The 23,167-nt window shown below is 32.9% G+C and overlaps 1 protein-coding gene across 1 annotated transcript in view; it reads left to right on the top strand.

The window, feature by feature from the left end:
• ATRNL1 (attractin like 1) overlaps positions 1-23,167 on the top strand; it is a 701,118-nt gene that overhangs the window by 229,072 nt on the left and 448,879 nt on the right. Inside the window, exon 20 of the mRNA XM_003787143.1 lies at positions 8,340-8,433. Coding sequence (XP_003787191.1) covers positions 8,340-8,433 — 94 coding nt within the window. The remainder of the gene's footprint in view (positions 1-8,339; positions 8,434-23,167) is intronic.

The following is a 23,167-nucleotide window of genomic DNA, read 5'->3' as shown; positions in this document are numbered from 1 at the left end:
ATTTTATTCTTCTTAAGATTGTTTTGGCTGTTTGAGACTCCTTGTAATTATGTATGAATTTTAAAATCAACTTGCCTATTTCTACAGAGAACCCAGTTAGCATTCTGTAGGGATTACACTAAATTTGTTGATGACATTTATAGATCATCTTTCCAATGTTAATTCTTCCTATCCCTAAGCATGGGGTGTCATTCAATTTATTTACATTGTCTTTAATTTCTTTTAATGTTGTCTTGAACTTTTCTTAGATTATTCTATAAGAATTCAGAAAAACATAAAACTAAGTGTTTATTTCAAATGTTTGACCCAAATTTTTATTGGGCTATTTTTCTTTGTATTGGATTTTAAGAGGTTTTTAATATTTAGGGTAGAAGATCTTTATCAGATAGTTGAATTATGAATATTTTCCCCACTTATAACTTACATTTGTCATATTATTGATAGTATCTTATGAGAGTTAGACACTTTAAAGTTTTATAATTTATTGTTTTTGTTTCTTTGTTATTTCTCTTTTTGTATGACATCTATGAAATCTTTGCCTACCCCATGGATGAAAAGAATTTTTCTCAGTTTTTCCCCTCTAGGGGTTGTATAGTGCTAGATTTTACATATAAATCTGTAATTAGTTCTGAGTAAATTTTTATGTATAGTGTGAGGTTATAGTACTGGTTCATTATTAGTATCACTACTATAAATGTACTACATTGATTATGATATATAATAACGTTATTTTGAAGGAATTATGTAATGTCAATGTTTTTTAATTTTATCATATGATCAGAGAGTGTTATGTGTAATATTATTATTTTGTGTAATATACTATTGTATGATTACCAGTTGTGAATATTTCATGTGTATCTGGGAAGAAGATATGTTCTTTTATTTGTGATAAAAGTTTTTCCCATTTTTTTTTATGTGTATATATTCATGGAGTACAAGTGTAGTTTTGCTATACTTATATATTTTGCTGTGGTGAAGTCAGGGCCTTTAGTGCATTGCTGAGGCAGCACACATTGTACCCCTCAAGCAACCAACCTCCCATCATCCATCCTTTTCCCATCCCCTACCCCTCCAATCTCCATTGTCCATTGTTCCACATTTCAAGAAATTGTATTTTTTAGTATCAGGGTATAAATTTGATATCTGTTCATAAAATCTAATTGATTGATTATTTTCTTTAAGTCTTTTATATTTTCCATAGTTTATGTCTATTTGACTTATTTTGTACTGAGATTTGTGTCTTAGATTCTCTTTATAGATCTCCTTATATCTTCTGTAGTTTTACCTTTAGAAACATGGTTTTGTTATTTGGCACTTAAATATTCAAGGCTATTATATATTCATCATGAATTTTAGCTTTGGCACTAGAAAGGCACTTCTTTGTCATATTTAATGGTTTTTTGGCATAAGTTTTACTTTAACTGACGTCAGGTTTGCTATCCCTGCATTCATATTGTTTCCATTTGCCTGCTATACCTTGCCTATCCCTTTATTTTTAGTTTTTATGAATCACTTGGCTTTAGGCATGTCTTTACTTCAGAGCATGTATTGATGGTTGTGGTTTGTGAGACAGACTGGGTAAGTTGATCCTGTTAATCTTTATTGTTATTATTTGTATGTTATTTTTCTTATTTGTTATATTAGTATATAATGCATATCATATTTTCTGTTCTTATTTCTCAGTTTTCTTGCTTTTAAATTTTTTTAGAAAATATTACTTATATTTATGAAGATTTTATTTAATAAAAGATTTGTATTTTTTCCAGTGATCACCTTGTTTCCTTTAAATTCTATTTTTAAAGTTTTATTTTATTTTTAAATATTTAATTGATAATAATTGTATATTTTATATTATATATTTATTATGAATAATGTGATTTTTAAAATATACTTACATTGTGGAAGAATTAAACTAAGTAATCTTACCGTTTTTGTGGTGAAAATATTTTAAATGTGCTCTTTTAGTAATTTTGAAATATAAAATGTGTTATTGCTTATCTGTGCAATAGATCGCTAAAGTTTGTTCCTCTTTCCTAACTGAAATTCTGTACCCTTTGATATCACATCCTCCTTTGCCATCTATCCTTTTCCCCTCGCCTTCGGTCTTCACCTTCTCTCTTCTTCTATGAGTTCGATTTTTTTATGTTCCACATCTAAGTGAAATTATGTAGTATTTTTTTTATATGTTCCTTGCTTATTTCACTAATGTCATCCATGGTTCATTCATGTTGTCATATATGACAGAATTCCCCTCTTTTGAAAGGATGAATAAATAGTATTCCATTTTATACATATTCTACATTTACTTTGTTCACTCATCCTGTAATGAACACCTAAGTTGCCTCTATATCTCGGCTATTGTGAATAGTGCTATAGTAAACACAGTATTATTGTACTGTTGCTTTGGCATACTGATTTTATTTCCTTTGGATATATACCTAGCAGCAGGGTACTGGGTTATGTGGCAGTTCTAGTTTTAGTTTTCTGACAACCTCCATTCTGTTTTTTCATAATGACTTCATTAATTTACATTTCTACTAATAATCAACAAAGGTTCCCTTTTCTGTACACCTTTCCGAGCATTTGTTATATTTCCTTATTTTGATAATAGCCATTCAGACAGGTATGGGTTGATATCTAATTGTTGTTTCTATTTGTATTTCAAGGATGATTATGATGGTGAGCATTTTATACATATCAATTGATCATTTGTATGTCTTCTTTTGAGAAAAAGTTTATTTAGATCCTTTGCCTGTTTTTGATTTGGTTCTTTATTTTCTTAATATTGAGTTGAGTTCCTTGTATGTTTTGGGTATCAACTTTTTATAAGATAGTAATGATATTATATTTGTCTCTAAATAGTTCATGAATTTTTGCTAATAAATGGTATTACTGTTTTCTCCCAATTTTCTGGTTGTCTCCTAATCTGGGTGGGTATTCTCTTAACTGTATTTCTTTCTTTGTTATGCTTAAACATTTTAGTTTGGTGCAATCCTACTTATTTTTGCTTTAGTTGCCTGTGTTTTAGGGGTCATGTCCAAGAAATTTTTGCCCAGACCAATGTCATGAAACATTCCCTTGCATTTTATGCCAGTACTTTTAGAGTTTGAAGTCATATCTTTAAGTCTTTTAGGACTTTTGAGTTGATTTTTGTTTATAGTGTTAAATAGAGTCTTATTTCATTCTTCTATGTGAATGGCTATTTAGTTTTCCTCTCAACATTTATCGATGAGACTATCTTTTCTCCAATGTGTTTTCATGACACCTGTGTCAAAAATCAATGGACCAGAAGGGCTTAGGTTTGTATCTGGACTCTGCATCCTGTTCTATCAGTCAATGTGTCTGTTTTTATGCCAGTAAAAATCAGTACCATGCTGATTTATAGTATATTTTGAAATCAGATAGTTTGATGCTTCTAGCTTTGCTCTTTTTGCTCAGGAATGCTTTGGCACTTTGAGGCCTTTGTGTTATGATATAAATTTTAGAATTATTTTTGTCTTTCAAGAAAAATGGCATTGGCATTTTGATAAGGATTGCATTGAACAGGTAGACTGTTTTGCACAGTATGGACATTTTCACAATATTAATTCTTTGAATCCATACACATGGATACCTTTCCATTTATAAGTGTCATCTACTATTTCTTTTTCAATATTTTATAGGTTCAGTATATAGATATTTTGCTTCCTTGGCTAAATTTATACCTAAGGTTTTTTTTTTTATGCTATTGTGAACAGGATTGATTTCTTAATTATTTTCATTGTTAATGTACACAAACACTACTGGTTTTGCATGTTGAATTTTTATTCTGCTACTTTATTAAATTTGTGTTTCGGTTCTAATTTTTGTTTGGTTGATTCTTTGGTTTTATGTACTCAAGATCATGTCATCAGCAAACAGAAACAATATGCACCCTCTCCACCCAATTTCGATGCCTTTATTTCATTTTCTTGCTTAATCGCTCTGGCTAGTACTTCTAATACTATGTTGAGTAGAAGTGGTAAGAGTTGGCATCTTTGTCTTGTAACTGATATTAGAAGAAAAACTTTAAATGTTTAACTAGTGAGTATGGTGTTAGTTGTGGGCTTTTATATATGATCTCATTATGCTGAGGTACATTCCTTCTATACCTAATTTCTTGAGAGTTTTTATCATGAAAAGATTTTAAATTTTGTCAAATGTTTTTTCTGTATACAATAAGATGACACATAGTTTTTTCCCTTTGTTGATTTGTGTATGATGAATAATCTTTGCACCCCTGGGATAAATTCTACTTGTTCATAGTGAATTATTCTTTTATTGTCTTTCTATTAAATTTTGTTTACTATTTTTTGGAGGGTTTTGCACCTGTGTTTTCATACATGCTTTTTGCCTCTAATTTTCTTTTCTTATATGACTTTGTTATGAGGGTAATGTTGGACTCATAAAATGAGTTTGGAGGTATTTCTTCATCTTTAGTTTTTTGGAAGAGTTTGAAAAGAATTGATATTAGTTCTTTGTAAAATTTTTGTATAGAATTCTGTCATTAAGGCGTCTGGCTCTGGAATTTTTTTTGATAACAGTTTTGATTACAGATTCAATCTTCTTATTTGTTATTAGTCTGTTTGGATTTCTATACTCATGAGCAGTCTTATTAATTCTAGGTTATCCAACTTGTAGGTATATAATTGTTCATTGTAGTCTCTTACAATCCTTTGAATTTCTGTTGTATTAGTCTTTTATTTCTGATTTTGAGTCTTCTCTCTTTTTCTTATTTGGCCTGACCTAAGGTTTGTCAATTTTGTTTATCTTTTCAAAGAACAAACTCTTAGTTCATTGATATTTTCTATTACATTTCTGGTCACTCGTTTATTTATACTTTTATTATTATTATTCTCTTTCTTGATAGATAAGGACCTACTTCTGTTATTTTGTTATTTTTTTTCAGTGTTTTAGTTCATTTGTTCCATTCTTTCTCTCTTGCTGTTTTGTGATTTGATGACCATTTTCTAGTCCTGCAGTTGTGTGCTTTGATTCCTTTTTGTTTATCTTTTATGTATCTCTTACAGTTTTTTTTTGTGGTTATCATGAAGCTTATATAAAACATCTTATAGATACAGTAGTCTATTTTAAGCTGATAACAAGCTAGTGTTGACTGTATACATGTATGACAACTTTATACTTTACCTTCTCCTCCCTACATGTTTTATATTATTGATGTCATAGTTGACATATTTTAAGTATCTTATGTTCTAGTGCATGTGTCTCTTGTTGCCTATGTGAAGCCTGAGCCCCTGGAGTGACCTAGTGTTGGGGTAGGCCTTCAGTTTTAGTCTGTTGAAGCAGTCCTGACACTGGGATGGGCTGGCACCTGGGGCCATATGGATAGGCATGGATCTTAAGTCCATGTAGGGCAGACTGACAATGGGGTGTCCTAGAGTCCGAGTTGGCAGTGGCTGGCCATAATCCTAGTGCTGGTTTGGCATTGGGTAGCCTGTAGTTTGTATCTGTGTGGGTCCATTAAGAGCCTTGGACCATGGGGGCTAGCCTGGAGCTAGGTTCACAGGTGCCAGCCAGACACTGTGGTGGGATTGAAGACTGGGTCTGATGGTACCAGCCTGGAGTCTGCAGTTGCAGGGTCTAGCCTGTCCTGGAACAAACTTAGAGGCTGAATCATGGAAACTTGCCTGGAGCCTAAGGATTCTGGGGCTAGGCTATTGCTGGGACTATAGTGCCTGATCTGGAGCCTAGAGCCACAGAGGATGGTCTTGGGATCAGTCTGGAGCTTGGGTGGGCCTGGAACCTTAGTGCTCAGCTGCTAGCCCTGAAACTTGTGGTTCCTGGGGATACCTATCACTGAGACAGGTCTGGGGCTTATTGCTGGGTTGGTCCTGGTACTGTAGTGGCCAGCCTGGAGCCTGGGACTGTGGGTTGTGGCCTGGTGCAGGGGTCTACTGAAAAGTTTGGTGTTCATTTCCCTCTTCTTCATCCACTTTGGGGTATGTCTCTCAGAGCTGTATTGCCTGGGATTAAGAGAGATGATGTTGATAATTAAACTGGTTCTACTACCCTCTTCAATATATTTTTTTCTTATTTCTATGCTATAACTAGGTACTAGTTGCAATTTCTCACCTGGATTACTTAGCTCTCAAGAAGGTATTTTCATATGTGTATAGGTTAGGGGATAAGTGCTACAAAGTTCTGTTTTACCATCTTACTAACATCACTCTTCTAAAGTGGTTTTGTTTTTAATTTTCAATGCAGATGTATGGTTTTTTGGTGAAATTATTTTGTTATTGGCTTCTGATTTAATTATATTGTGGTCAGGGATCATTGTATGATACTAGCTTTTCTAATTTGTTGCAGCTATCTTCATTTGCTAATGGAAATATGATATTATAAATAGTTTATGAATGCTAGTTTTTAAAAACTAGGAATTGATGCACACAAAATTTAGGCTAGTGGTTATTTCTGGTTTAGGGGGCAGTGAAATAGGTTAAGGAAGCAGCACAAAGATTCATACACATATTAGTAATAGAATTCTTAAATTAGGGGGTTTTATTTTGCCATTTTATATATTACTAACAATTTTATAAGCAGAAAATATGCACTTAAAATCACTTTGCCTCCACAAAAATAACAAGCAATATTTCTTTTGTTTTTCTAGGTTGTGTTTTTTACTAATACTATATATATGTAACTAACATGATGTAGAAGCTAGCCAAATTGGGTATAATCAAAATACAACATTTTTCTCTGTCATTTTCCCTTTAAAACATAATCAGTGGGATGTTTTTTTCCTTGACTTTGTATGAAATCCCAGATTTACTCTTAGTTAATATAAGGAACTTTGAAGAATTTAACTTGCCAACACATGTTTATATAGATAATGAAAATTGTCTAGGTCTAATGAGAATCAGGACTCTGAAAATACTTTGAAGCCACATTTTCTCTTCACCTCTATTCTGGGTGATCTCTCTTTCTGTATTTAGGATTTTCCTCTTTTCCTCACTTGGTAATGTTTTTGATCTTTCTATGGAGAAAAGAAAATTGTAATCTTATGTGTGAGGGAGGGATGTCTTCTCCGGTTAAGGTCCTCTGTGAGAAGTGCACAAATGCTGATTTAGTCTCACAGAGGTGTGTCTTTGTTTTTGGCTTTTCTGAGGCTTGACCTGTCCACATGCAGTTCTCATGATGAGGAACACACACACATACACACATTTATTTATTTATTATTTTCACCTGTACTGGAAATCTTTTTCAGTTGGTCAGAATGTTAAGCAGCTTCAGGTCAGCTGGAGGAAACACATTATTTTCTTCGACTTCAGTGTATGTGCTGATGGTTTCAAAAAGTAGCCCTTTCTATTTGTCCTGCCACCTCAGTTAAATAGCCATAGCTGTTCACACCTGAATAATTGTGTCCCCTCTAATATGCCACCTAGTGTTAGGGGAGCTACCTCAAGCTCTTTAAAGATGTCATTGACATTTCATTAGGCTTGAGTAAGAGGACAGGCACCCACACCTTGGCAGGTAGAATAGTGGATTAATAACCCTCAAATCATTTTGTTCTGATTATCCACACCAAATCCTCTCATCTTTCACTCACCTTGATTATTTTATTGATTCTGATTTGTTCAAAGATTTGTGGATGAGGGCCTCCAACTATTCTGTTAGTCTCCTCTTTTGAAAGTGTTCATCCTGGTCTTGTATTAAATTTTAGTATACAAAATCTATTTTATCTTGGATACTCAATTAAAATAGCAATATGATTATCTGGTTACATTTGTTCCTTCATTAGCATTAATGGTAGAATTTCTATTGATATTTAAAGAGAAAACAATAATTAAAAGTTGAACATGGGAAATTTTGACTCATTAGCTCAATTTCATATGTGTATATAAATCTAGAAAAGATCATATTATTTCATCTTTGTCAGTAGAAGGGGTTAGCTAGCTATTTGTATGTTAGAACACCAATAGTTTCATTAAAGTTTTTTGAAAGGTTTAGTGACAAAATCAGCCTTGTCTTTTTAGAATATGTAACTGGATTAGAGAATGAATTACAATATGAAATACTGAAAATGAAAAGGTGCCTGATGTATGATTGTATTGGTGTTAGTAAGAGAAAATGGATTTCAGGATACTCATAAAGACTTTCTGGAATTTCATGAAATTTCAAATAAGTGAATCTACTTCTCTTTAATTAAAAATGGCTTATAATATATGGTAGCCTATAAATTTTTGGACGATAAGAGAAAATAACAGGACATAAACATAAGATAATAATAATACCTTCCCTGAACTGTGATGTGCTTGTTTGCGATGTAGAATATTCAGTATTATTTTGGTTTTAACTTACAGCTTGTACATGCAGTGGCCATGCAAATATTTGTCATCTGCACACAGGAAAATGTTTTTGCACAACTAAAGGAATCAAAGGTGATCAATGCCAATTGTAAGTAAAAATGATTCTTTCGGACTCTTATGGGTTAATTTGTGCTGTAGAGCTAATTTTTATAGGTTTCACTCTTTAGTATTTTGCTAAACATTCAATTTTACTTGTATCTTTTGAATTTGCTTCAAAATTAAACCTTTTAAAATTATAATTCTACAGAAGATTTAAAACCCAGCTCATATAACATGTTTTTTTATTTCTAAAGAAAAAAGCATTCTTATTTTTTCTGGAAAACATTTCTTCATTTTATGCATCAAAATGCAATATTATCTTTATAATTTTCTTCCATATCATACCACATATAGTATATCTCTGCTATTATTTCTTTTCAGTCTACCATTATTACTTTTGATAACTATAGTCCTTTAATTCTTCTTGCTGATTCCTTTTATTAATTTTCTCTTTTTTTTCTGTTCTTTTCTTCTTTGCTTAGGAACCCATTGTGTTTCTTTGCTTGCAATACTCTTATTAGTGACTTTTGTCTTTTTATCATTTAGTTGTTATTCTCAATTTTTTTTTTCAAAAAATTAATTTTAAAAAGCAATGTTTTTGCCTGTTTAAACTTTTTTCTTGTTCTTGTTCATGTACATCATGTTACAAAAATCAAATTTTATTCTTTTGATTATGTATGTGCAAATACATGATCTGATTATATATGTATAATATTTGATACAAATATTAAATTCTAACTATTACAGAATTATAGAAAGATTTAATAAATAATTTTTCTAAACTACAAGTACATAAACATTTATATCTAATTAAGTCTGCCAAGCATGAAATATGATCTTTTATTTATTTTTATACAAATATATTATTTTCTGTAGAATTATTTTAAAAATTTTAGGCTGGAGGATCATTTCTTTGGCCACCTTCTGTATTATAGGTTTTCACATTCTGAGAAGATGAACACAACTAGTATTTATTCCTTCTCCATATTATCTAAAATTAAAAATGAGTTCAAAGCATAAGATTGTGGGGAAATTCCTGTTAAGAAAATGTGTGTTGATCTTAAAACCAATGTAATGAAGTCAGAGTTCTATGCTCTAAGATAGAAGGATGCTTCTGGTATTTGCAATACTTAAAGCTTCATTAAGTATTGAAATAGGGCTAACTTCATGGGTGAACGGACTGTGAATTTGCCCAGGTTCCTGTGCGTTGAAGGGCATCACACTTGGTTTAATGCTCTGCTGTGGCCATCTGTCAATTTCTTAACAATTTTTTTTAAACAAGAACCTTACGTCTTCATCCTTTCCCCCTCCCTCAAATCATAGAGTAGGTCCAGATCACAAATAACCTTGTATATCTTGATTAACTTCTCTGTTGGTTAGATAAAGGTATAATAAATATATTTTCTATAGACCATAGTGCCAGTCAAATAGGCAAAAATAAAATATGAGATCATATTATGATCACAAACATTAAAAAATTTGCCATATATTTGCATAAGTGATTATAACCACATAACCATCCATAGTAATTATTTCTTATGTAATGCAATATTTCAATAATGTGTTTTTGTTTGTAGACAAGAGAGAGCAGTATTTTAATTCATTGAAATCAGGGGCTTATCAACTTAGTTAATATAGTTACAAGATTTGGTATATGTATGCAATATTGGAAAAGAAATTACATAGTTTGGAATGATCAAAATATATTTTGCTTTCATCCTTATTTATGCCTTTTTGCAATAAAAAAGGGACATTGGAGTACTAATTTGTAAAGAGTATTTTGGAGATAGTATTACTTTTTTGTTTATTTAGCTTTTATTGTGGGGCAATGAAGAATAGGGTCATTTTTAAAGAAATTATTTGTCATAGTGTACCTGTTACTGGAAAAAATACTTTATTAGGGAGCAAAGTTAGTAATTCAAATCAGTAAACAATTATTAACTAGGTGCTTGATGCTACTAATGCAGATGAATAACAAGTTTTTGCCTTAATTATCTTTTATGCTGGCATTGGAGGCACTGCTTACATTAGTGACTTGATGTGCTTATGAACCCTTTCCTCTTCTCAGGATAATGTGTTTGGCTTCCTGTATTTAGTCAGACTTCACATCTTCGTGTCTATTTTTAATAATCTCCCCAAACTGAAATTGTTCATTTACCTTCTGCTATTTCTTTCCTTGCATTATCTGTGTATTTCTCTGATTTTTTAGTAAAGTGAACTTTGGGGAAGACCATTGTATCAGTACCAAAATGTAAATGTTAAATAAATTCCCTATAGTCTAGGTTTGTAGAGGAGAATGTTAGCCACAATGGCAGGGCCTCAATATTGTGGTTAAAATATTTATGTACATGAGCACCAAATTATTCATCCCACCATGATAATGACAGTTCTCAACTGGCACTGGCCCAAAACACCGATAGTACTGAAAAATGGAAACATAAGGGCTGGGTGCTGTGGCTCACACCTGTAATTCTTACACTCTCGAAGGCCGAGATGGGCGGATTGCTTAAGCTCTGGGGTTGGACACCAGCCTGAGCAAAAGTGAGAACCCACCTCTGCTAAAAACTAGCCATGTATTGTGGAAGGTGCCTGTAGTCTCAGCTCATCAGGAGGCAAGAGGATTGCTTGAGCCTAAGAGTTTGAGGTTGTTATGAGCTATGATGCCATGGCACTCTACCCAGGGTGACAGTGAGACTCTGTCTCAAAGAAAAAAAAAAGAAGAAATAAGAATAACAAATAATTTTTTAAAAAATAAAAGTAACTTAAAGGGCAGTGCCTGTGGCTAAGTGAGTAGAGCGCCAGCCCCATATGCTGGAGGTGGTGACTTCAAACCCAGACCCAACCAGAAAAAAAAAAAAAGTTAAAAATGAATTCAATGAAAATATGAACTATAATACAAATATGTAATAGGTCAAGTGATATTTCCTAAGAATTTCTTTTTTTTTTTTTACTTTTGGGGGATAATATTCAGGCTTCAAAGAAAAAGCAACATTATTATTTTTGTAAACTAGCTTAATTTTACAATGAGAAGGCAATACGTATTTCCATTCTGTAAAATATGTCTCTCATTCAATTAAATTCATTTTTAATTTGAGAGTGTAAAGAAATTCAGTAGTATTTAGTGTTTCTTTTTTCAGCTCCCTAACAATCTTTGTGACAAATACTGGTGTTTCTCAGTGGGAAATAAAAGGGAAATAGAATAAAAATAGGTGAAAGTATTGATAAAATGTTGTGGCAGAGGCTCGTGTGATTTTATCAAAGCTTTTATATTAACACAGTTTGCTGAACTTTCCAGTATCTTGCAGCAAGCATGATCCTCTGTTTCTCTGTTCGTTCCAAAACTACTCATTTCTGTCCAAGTCTAACCAGTGAGATGGTTAATGCTGGTACGGTAATCTTCCACCTATAAGGACTGGGAGTTTGTTCTCTGTTTCCTATGTTGTCACCAACATTTCCTGAGATTGTTGTCCATGGAACATACTCACATCCATGTCTTTATCTCAGCATCTGCTATCAAAGTAGTCCTAATTCACTGGAAGTTGGAAATGGAAGTTGCTTTAGGTAACGGATCCTCAGGATAAGATTGTATAATTCAATGATTTGTTAGATGGCAATAGACATGATATTGCCATCAGGTAGTGATTATCCTGGTATGCTATAGTATGATAATTATTGAGAATCTTAATTGTGGTTGACTGAGATAAAGTATAGTTTAAAGGAAAAATATGAGTTTATGTATTAACTTTAACATCTGAAAAAAGTATGGGAGATAGAATTACAAGGGTTGGCTGGCTTTTATTCAATACAAAAGCCTTGAGGAAAGAGCCTTTCATCAACACAGGGCATGCTGTGAATATCAGAAAGCCTTCATGGTAGCATTTAAAGGCTCTCATCTTCTGCATCCCACAGGCAGAATATGTTGAAAATTGTGCCCAGAATTAATCTTAAGGTCAGGTGATGATAAATGAAACTGAAGCCTTACCCATGATTGTTTTGCCATACCAAAATTATGGCCTGATTAGAAGGAATAGGACTTTGAGATCTACAACAGGGATACTTATGAGTTCTGAAGGATGAGATAGATAGGCAGCCAGCTATTATAGTTATTACATGACTTACATCACCAGAAAAGAAAAATCATGAACCAATAAGCAGAAGTTTGATATCAGCTTCTTCAATGGAAAATTATTATCCTTCACTCTGTTTGTGGATCAGATCTGGATTTTAGATTCCTAGACCTGTCAATTAGACAGGTAGAAGTTATGTTTCTTTGAAGAAGTGCCCATACCATCTCATCAATATAAATATGCAATAAATATTCCCTCCTTCTTTCTTTAGTGAGACCTGAAGTCATTTAGTAGAATAACTGGTAACTGGTAACTATAAAGGGGAATACACATACTTTTCAAAGTCTGTTTTATAAGACATTTGAACTGATAATGGTCTTAAAATAACATTAACTTATTCACTTAAAAGCCCAACTTAAGCACTGTTACTATATATTATAAGGAGTTATATTACTATTTCAGAAAATACCCTTCAGAAATTTTGTCTTAACATTTACTGCATGTGAAAAAAATAAAACCCAAAACAAACAAAAATATTTCTGTAGAGTCCACCCAGTAGACCTTATCTAATCTATTCTTAATCACCAGAAAATATCTAATTTCCAACAGAAGTAAATGAGGTGTTCATGTGTCATGTATAATAAATTTGGAGCTAGGTTGGACAAAGGAAAACATTGATTTATTAGATTAATAGTTCTCAGTGAAGATGGAATAGATCCTTTTAGAATTTTATGGATTTTTACAATTATCTTAAAAATTGGGAAGTGCTAATTGGCATTTAAATGATGAATAGTAACAGTTCCTTGTTAGAATGGGAGCTCATAGAGAATAGGTAATAAATGAAATCTTGTTCCAAATGTGTTTGAATACAGTGGGTCCACAAATTCACTCTGTGGTCTTTTTTCTGTTCCTAACCACAAAACTGAAGTAGATACACGCAGCTTCTGATTAAGTCCCTTATATTGGCTTTTTTACTGTGGAGAAAAAAACCATTAAGGTAGAAAGGGCCAAGAGGAAGAAGTCCCTGTAACTACCTTCATTCATCCTGGATCCAGTCAAGATGGTAAGTCAGAAAGATAGAGCTCATACCAAGACAAATAGCAGGCTATTAAAATGAAAAAATTGAGGGAGCATGATATTTTCAAATAATAGCTGATCCTATTTATATATGGTGCCAAAATAATCCCTAGTTTAAGATATGGCCAGGCTTGTGATGAAATGTCACAGAAAATGTATTTTCTTTCTTGAAATTCCACCACATAAGAGATGATATCTCCTTGTGGTTTTGATTAACATGTTCCACTAAATAGTAATGTTGAACCTTTTCTTCTTGTATTTATTGGCCATTTGTGTGTCTTCTTTTGAGAAACATCTATTCAGGTTATTCATTTTTCAGCCATACTGTATTCTTGCTGTGGAGATATTTGAATTCTTTGTATGTTCTGGATATTATCCCCTGCTGGATGAATAGTTTGAAAATATTTCTCCCATTCTGTAGGTTGTCTTTTAACTCTTATTGATTGTTTCCTTTGCTGAACAGAAGCTTTTTATTTTGATATAATCCCATGTACTATTTTTTTTTTTTTTGCTTTGTTTCTTGTGCTTTTGAGGTGTTATTCATAAAATCTTTTCCCAAGCCAATGCCCTGAAGCTTTTCTCTTCTTTTGTCTTCTAGTAGTTTTATACTTATGGGTTTAACATTTAGGTTTTCATCCGTTTGAAGTCTATCTTTGTATGGGGTGAGAGGTGGAGATCCAGTTTCATTCTTCTGCATATGGACATCCAGTTTTCCAAGAACCACTTACAGAAGGGACTTTCCTTTCTCCAGTGGGAGTTGTAATTTTTATCAGAAGTCAGTTGGCTGTAGATGTGTGGATATAATTCTGGATTCTCCCTTCTGCTTCATTGTGCCATGTGTTGGTGTCATACTATTTTGATAACTATAGGCTTTGTAGTATATCTTGAAGTCTGCTGTTGTGATATCTTCAGCTTTTCTTTTTGCTCAGAATTGCTTTGGCTATTTGGGGTCTTTTGTGGGTCTATACAAATTTTATTTTATTTTTTTTCTTTTTTCATGAAGAATGTCAGTGATGTTTTGGTAGAAATGACATTGAATCTATAGATTCATTTGGGTAGTATGGAGATTTTAACAAAGTTAATTCTTTGATTCATGAACATAGTATTGCTTTTCATTTTTTGGTGTCCTTGTCCATTTCTTTCATTAATATGTTATAGTTTTCCCAGTATAAAGCTTTCACTTCCTAGATTAAATTTATTCCTAGTATTTTATTTTTTATCACTATTGTAAATGGGGTTATCTTCTTTCTTTCTCAGCTAGTTCACTATTGATGTAAAAATAGTACTTATTTTTATATGTTGATTTTATATTCTGAAACTATAAAATTTTATCAGATTTAAGAGTTTTTTGTGAGATAAGTAGGTTTTTCTAGATATAAGATCAAATCATCTGCAAAGAGGGACCATTTGACCACTTCTTTTCCAATTAGATACTTTTAATTATTTTTCTTGCCTGATTACTCTGGCTAAGACTTCTAGACAACTATTTTAGACTAAAAAATAGACAACTATTTTAAATTGCATGTGAACTTTATCTACACTCCTGTATTAAACTAAACAAATAGTGAGGGTGGCCATTCTTGTCTTGCTCTAATTCTTAGAGAATAGGATTTCAGTTTTTTCCTCATTCAGTGTGATGTTCGCTGTGGGTTGTTACATATGGCCTTTCCGATGTAGGGTTATAGTTCTTCTAGGTCTAGATTGTTGAGCATTTTAATCATGGAGGGATGCTAAATATTATCTAATACTTTTTTATGTCTATTGAAATAGACAAATATATGCTTTTTGTTCTTCATTCTGTTGATGTGATTTATCAACACTTATTTATTGATTTTCATATGTTGAACCATCCTTGCACTCTTGGATCTTTTTGTTTTGTTATATTATCTTTTTGCTGTATTGTTGGATTTTCTATGCCAATGTTTTGTTTGTGATTTGTTTCACCTATGTTCTTCAGAGATAATATTTTGTAGTTGTCTTTTTTTTTTTTTGAGACAGAGCCTCAAGTTATCCCCCTGGGTAGAGTGCTGTGGCATCACAGCTCACAGCAACCTCCAACTCCTGAATTCAAGCGAGTCTCCTGCCTTAGCCTCCCAAGTAGCTGGGACCACAGGCACCTGCCACACACCCGGCAATTTTTTGGTTGCAACTGTCATTGTTGTTTTGGTGGATTTGAACAGGCTGGATTTGAACCTGCCACCTTAGGTGTATGTGGCTGGCGCCTTAGCCACTCGAGCCACAGGCCCCAAGCCGTAGTTGTCTCTTTGTTGTTGTTGCACCTTTGTCTGGTTTTGGTATCAAGGTTAAGTTATACCAGTTTTACTATGATATGGTTAGTTACTATTTTCCATTTATCATCGTTTGGGTTTTCAGAAAGTTTAACTATTACTCTTCAAATATTGTTACATCTCCATTCTCTCTCTCTTCTGCTTCTATACCTTAGTAACACCATATCTTGTATATCTCTTATATTTTTAATATTTTTCTACTCTTTCTTCACCTATTTTTTAGATGATTTTTCTCTTTTCTACTTTTTAAAAATTTGTTGTTAACCTTTACCCACTCATGTCTTAATTTTGGTTTTTGCATTTCTTTTCTGTAGATTTTAGTTTTCCAGACTAAGTTCTTATTCTTATTTATTGTAATTTATAGTTACTTTTATGGTTCCAGATATTTAAGGAAAATTCTGAATCTTGTCTCTTCTTTCCCCAGATATAAAAATATGTAGTTCCTTTAAAGTCTGTGTATTTTCCTAAATAATATCTAAATTGTTATGGTTCTACTTTTATCCTCCTTTTCTTTGCTGGTTCATGTTCTCATTTTCTTATCTGTTTATGTTTATTTTCTACTGGATACTGTTTTTTTTGAAACATAGTCTCACTCAGTTGCCCTAGGTGGAATGCATTATGTCATAGCTAACAGCAACCTCAAACTCCTGGGTTCTAGTGATCTTCCTGCCTCAGTCTCCCAAGTAGCCAGGACTATAGGCACCCAGTACAATGTCTAGCTAGTTTTTCTATTTTTAATATAGATGGAGGTCTTACCATTTCTCAGGCTGGTCTTAAACTCCTGAACTCAAGCAATTCACCTGTCTTGGCCTCCTAAAATGGTAGGATTATAGGTATGAGCCATGGTGCCTGTCTTGGATGCCATATTTTAAAACTCTATAGTTGGTTTGAGACATGGGATAAAATCTTTTCTAGATTTAATTCTACTATATGCAGTAGTACCTTAATCATTTTCAGAGTTAAAGATAGTTCAAAATAGATTTACAGGCTCTGAAAGACCTTTTATACCCTTACTTCTAAAATGTAGCTCTCTGGTACTCTAACCCCAAATAAGAAGTATTAAGTTCACCAATGTTTAGTGGGTCTCGACTGCTATTCTTTTTCCTTTGAAATACTATTCCCCATCATATGGAGGGAGGTAAGGAGAAAAATCATGTAAAAGTCCAAGATCTTGGTGCTAAATATGCTCTTTGCTACGAAGTTGCATGTTCAGTGAATAGAGTTAGGAAATAATAATTCATTTATATATACACATAAATACATATACATAAAACACATATATACATACATATGTATACATATACATATGCATATGTATTTTAGAAATGCACACAATATATGTATTTTAGAAAACATTTCTTCGGACTAAAAATTCCAAATCAAATAGATTTCTACAAGGTTGTTTTGAGCTTTCTTCAGGTCAATATTTGTATGTTTTCTTCCAGAGTGAGAAAACATTGGCTTCTAACAATACCCACATATTTTCCTGTTTGCTTTATTCTATAATAGTTCTAAATTACTTTCAGAATTTCTTTGCCTACGTAAGCTAATAAAAAAATCTACAGAATGATTTTGGGATTTGATTTCAAATTATTCTCCTTTACTTCACCCTCCTCCAAGTGAAAGTATGTAAGACCTGACAACTAAGTTCGTGAACTCATCCTAGAAAAAGTAGTAGAAACCTCATTGCTGAATATCTTTTTGTTTACCTTTGAAGTATTCTCCTTGGGTATCTGGTGACCATAATAATATTCAGCACTGAGGTATCTAGCACTTTTTCTAGGATGAGTTCATACTTAACTATCAGACCTTATCTAGCCAAATATTGTTTTCACGGGTTACTTTGAATCTCCTCTGTATTCCCTCCCTCTTTTTCTTTCCTACCTTCCTTGTTACTTCCTTCTTCCCTTCATTTACCTTCAGTATTTCAGAGTATTCATTTGAAATTCTTTAGGTTTCTATTTATTCCAATATTTTCCTCGCCCATTCTTACTGATTTAAAATAATATTTGAAACATGTTGAATATTAACATTCTTTCAAAGGCTGGAACTGTTCAAAGTATATTTAGAGAGATTACTTCCTATTTCCTGTTTCCTCTTGGAATAGTTAACCACCTTCATAAGTTTCTGGTTTATCCTTCCTGTTTTTCCTTTTCTAAAAGTAAAGCTTTGTGAGATATAAGTGCTTTTGTGCCTGTGTCTGTGTGTGTACCATATATTTTTATAAATATGAATATATATTCATTCATTTTTATTCTTACCCAAAGGCATAAGAATATATTATAAGCATATTACAGAAATTCTTTTGAATTTCACTTTTTCTTCTGTATAATATCTCCTGGACCTTAATCAATATTAAATCATAAAGATCCTAACTATCCTTTGGTTCGGTTTTGCTTACAGATGTGTAGTACTGCGTTGTGTATGTGTGCCATCATTTAATGAATATCCTATAAATGGACATTTACCTGTTTTCAAATGTTTTGCAAGTAAAATAATGCTGCATTGAATAAACTTGTTTGTATATATTTTCATACAATATGTTTGAAAATGTGTTGGAGCCTTATTTTCAGAGTAAATTCCTTTAAATGGGATTGTTGGCTCAAAGAATAAATGCACATGTAGTTTTGTTAGATATTGTCAAATTGTTCCCCTTAGGGATTTTCTCACAGCTATTCCCACCAGCCATGTGAAATGAATAAGAGGTAAAGACTTTTTCAGATAAACAAAAGTAATTCTTTTCTACCAGAGAAATCCTATAAGACATGTTAAAGAGAGCTCTTCAAATCCAAAAACAAGCATGCTGACATTGATTGTCAGTAAATATTGTAATCATGATATATCTACTATATTTATCTGTAGTATAAAGAATAAAAGACAAAACTATGAAAAATAATAATACCTACAACATTTTGTTAATGCAATATAAAAATGTACATTGTGACATCAAAAATTAAGAATATGGAGGAGGGATAATTGAGCTCAAAGTTTTTGTTCTTTTCTTTGCAATCAAAGTTAAGTTGGTGTCAGCTTAAAATAACTTACTATAGGATGTTTTTGTATGCCCCATGGTAATCACAAAGCTAAAACCTATAATAGATACACTAAACAGAAAAATCAAGGAATGAAAACGTACTAATAGAGAAAATTACTTAACCACAAATAAATAATTTAGGAGAAGTAAAAGGAAGCAATGATTTTCAAAATAACCCCAAAACAAGTAAAAAAAAATCATAGTAGTAAACCTTTACTTATTAATAATTACATTAGAAGTAAATAGATTAAATCATAGAACAAGATCAGGCTATGATAACTACAAGAGACTCACTTTACCTATAAGAACATGCACACACTGAAGGTAAAGTCATAAAAAATAGTACTTCATGCAAGTGGAACCTGAAAGGACTAAAAGAACAGAAGGAGCTATACTTACATTAGAAAAAAGTAAACCTTAAGAGAAAAACTCCAAAAGGAGAAAAACAAAACCAATATATAGTGAAGTAGGGGTTAATATGGTAAGAAGGTGTAGCAAATATAAGTATATATTCACCCACATACAGCGTGTACCTAAATGTATTAAGCAAATGTTAATAAATCTAAGTGAGAGACTATAATTCAACAATCATATGGGACTTTGACACCTTTCTTCAGTAGTGGACAGATTCAACAATGAAATCTCAGAAGTAAGCCACACTCTTGGCCCAATGAATCTCACAGACATTTTTAGATCATTCCATTTAAGAACCACAGAATAAATAGACTTTTCAGCAGCAAAGGTAACATTCTCCAGACCATGTGTGGAGCCACAAAAGGAGTCTTAACAAATGTTTTAAAACTCAATGTAATTTCAAGTATCTTTTTTGATTGCAGTGGAATAAATGAAAAAATCTAAAAACTAAGAATAACAGGAGGAACTTTGTAAACTGTACAAATACATGGCAAATAAATAACATGCACCTGAACAACCAATGGGTGAATAAAGAAATTAAGAAAGTAAAATATTTACTGAGATAAATGATAATGTGAACACAACATCCCAAAACTTACTGGATACTGCAAAAGTAGTTCTAAGAGAGAAGTTTATAGCAATAAATACCTCCATAAATAAAGCAGAAAGATCTCAAGGGACCTGATGTTGTACCTCAGGGAACTAGGAAAACAAGAAAAATTTAAGTCTCAAATTAGAAAAAGGAAAGTAATAATAATCAGAGAAGAAACAGAGACTGAAACAAATAAAAGATATCAACAACATGAAGAGTTTTTTTTTTTAAAGTAAAAAAAAGAAAAAAGGGGCAAACCAACTTTTTCCTAGACCAACTGAGAAAAAAAGAGGTGACACAAATAAAACCATGTAACAAAAGGAGACATCATAATTGATAGCACAGAAATATAAGGGATAATTAGGGAATATTAAGAGCAATTATATACCAACAAAATGGAAAACTCAGAGGAAGTAATGATTAATTCCTAGACACATGCAACTCACCAGTATTGAACCATGAGAAATAAAACCAGAACAGACAAACAACAAGAAACAAGATGATCTGTAATAAAAAGTCTACCATCAAAGATAAGTCCAGGACCTGATGGCTTCATTGTTGTATTCTATCAAATATTTAAAGAGAAACTGATAAAAATTCTATTCAAATTATTCCTTAAAAAATTGATAGGGGAATTCTTCCAAAGAATTCTTCAAAAGTCATTCTATGTGGCCAGCATTACTAGATGACAAAACCAGATAAGGATAAAACTAAAAAAGAAAACTACACATTAGTAACACTGATGAACATAGATGCAAAAGTCTATAGTAAAATACTAGCAAACCAAACCCGAAAGAGTACTGATCATGATCAAGTGAAATTCATCCCAGGGATGCAAGGATGGTGCAACACATATAAATCAATAAATGTAATACATCACATTATCAAGATGGAGGACAAAATCCTTACGATTATCTCAATAAGGCAGAGAAAGCATTTGATAAAATTCAATATTCCTTCATGTTATGAACCCTAAACAAATTATGAATGGAGGGAACATGCCGCAAAACAATATATATTTAGACCTTACAGCACACATTATACTGAAAGGGTAAAAGTTGAAAGCTTGTCTTTTCAAATTGGGACAATACACTGATGCCAACTTTCACCATTTCTATTTAAGACGATACTGGAATTCCTAGCAGGAACAGTGAGGCAAGAGAAAGATATAAAGGGCATCAGGTTTTGAAAGGAGGAAGTCAAATGGCCCTTTTTGCACATGACATGTTCTTATATGTAGAATATTCTGCATACTTCATCCAAAAACTCTCAGAACTAGTAAACGAATTTAGTAAAGTTGTAGGATACAAAATCAATGTACAAAATTCAGTAGCATTTCTATATTTGGACAGTGAACTATTTGATGAAGAAATAAATATATGTATCTCATTTACAATACTTATAAAAAATACCAAGGAATACATTTAACCAAGGGGGCAAAAGATTTCTATAATGAAAACTATAAAATACCAAAGAAATTGAAGAGAACAGGAATTAATGGAAAGATATTCTGTGTTCATGGGTTAGAGAACAATATTTTTTAAAAGTTCATACTACCCAAAGGGATCTATAGATTCAATGCAATTGCCATAAAAGTACCAATGATATTTTTCACAGAAATAGAAGAAACAATCCTAAAATTCATATGGCAACCAAAAATACCTTGAATAGCCAAAGCAATCTGGAGCAAAGCTGAAGGCACCACACCACTTGCCTTCAAAGTATACTACAAAGCAATTAAAACCACAATAGCATAGTACTGGCATTAAAACAGACACTTAGACCAATGGAACATAATCAGTAACCCATAAATAATTCCATGCATTTACAGCCAGCTGATTTTGACAGAGTTAGCAAGGCTACACATTGGGAAAATGTGAGACTCTTCAATAAATGATTCTGGGGAAATTGGATATCCTCATGCACGAGAATTAAACTAGACCCCTCTTTGTTACCACTTACAACAATCAACTAAAATGAATAAGAGGCTTAAATATTAACATAAGACCTGACCTCAAACTATGAAACTACTAAAAGAGGACATAGAAGAAATGCTTCATGACATTCTCTTGGTAAGGGATTTTTGGAAAAGACCTCAAAAACACACACAACAAGAGCAAAAATAGAGGAATGGGATTACATCAAAATAAACAACTCTGCATAGCAAGAAAACAATAAATATAGTGAAGAGGAAACCTATAGAATGTGATAAAATATTTTCAAACTATGCATCAACAAGCACTTAATATCTAGAACATATTAGCAACTCAATAGCAAAAAAAGAATCAATTAAAAAAATGAGTGAAAGATCTGAATAGATGTGTCTCAAAAAAGGGAATACAACTTGGCCAACTTGTATATGAAAAAATGCTCACTGTTACTAATTATTAGAAAATACATGGCCAGGTGCAGTGGCTCATGTTAGCACTTTGGGAGTCCAAGGTGGGTGGATTGATTGAACCCAGGAGTTTGAGACCAGCCTGAGCAAGAATGAGACTCCATCTCTACTAAAAATGGAAAATAAGCTGGACATCATGGTGGGCGTCTATAGTCTCAGCTACCTGGTAGGCTGAGGGAAGAGGATAGCTTGAGCCCAAGAGTTTGAGCGTTGCCAGGGCATTCTACTGAGGGCAACAAAGAGAAACTCTGTCTCAAAAAGAGAGAAAAGAAAAGAGGAAGGGAGGGAGAAAGGAAGGAAGGAAGGGAGGGAGGGAGGAAAGAAGGAAGAGAGGAAGGAAGAGAGAAAGGAAGGGAGGAAGGAAGAGAGGAAGGAAGAGAGGAAGGAAGGGAGGAAGGAAGGAAGGGAGGCAGTAAGGGAGGAAGGGAGGAAGGAAGGGAGGAAGAGAGGGAGGGAGGGAGGAAGGAAGGAAGGAAGGAGGGAAGGAAGGCAGGCAGGCAGGCAGGCAGAAAGGCAGGCAGGCAGGCAGGCAGGCAGGCTACAAAGTACAAGACCATAACAGGATATCACCTCTCTCTAGTTAGAATTACTACCTCTCTACTATTATCAAAAATTCAAAAACAACAAATATCTGCAAGGATGTGGGGGGGGTAACTCATACAACTGTTGGTGGAAATGCAAATTAGTACATTATTTTGGACAACAGTATAGAAGTTTCTCAAATATAAAAATAGAACTATGGTAAGTTCGAACAATCTCACTACTAGGAATATATCCAGTGGAACTGAAATCAATATATATATTTTTTTAATTGAATGCTAACTATGTACATTAATGCACTTCTGGGGTACAGTGTGGGGTTTTCACATGCAATCTGAAATACTTCCATCAACTGGTCAACACAGCCTTCATG

Source organism: Otolemur garnettii, unplaced genomic scaffold, assembly GCF_000181295.1.
Source record: "Otolemur garnettii isolate 467f Iridium unplaced genomic scaffold, OtoGar3 scaffold00021, whole genome shotgun sequence".
Classification (NCBI taxonomy): domain Eukaryota; kingdom Metazoa; phylum Chordata; class Mammalia; order Primates; family Galagidae; genus Otolemur; species Otolemur garnettii.
Note: the sequence above shows the minus strand (reverse complement) of the source record. Positions and strands in the feature narration are given on the sequence as shown.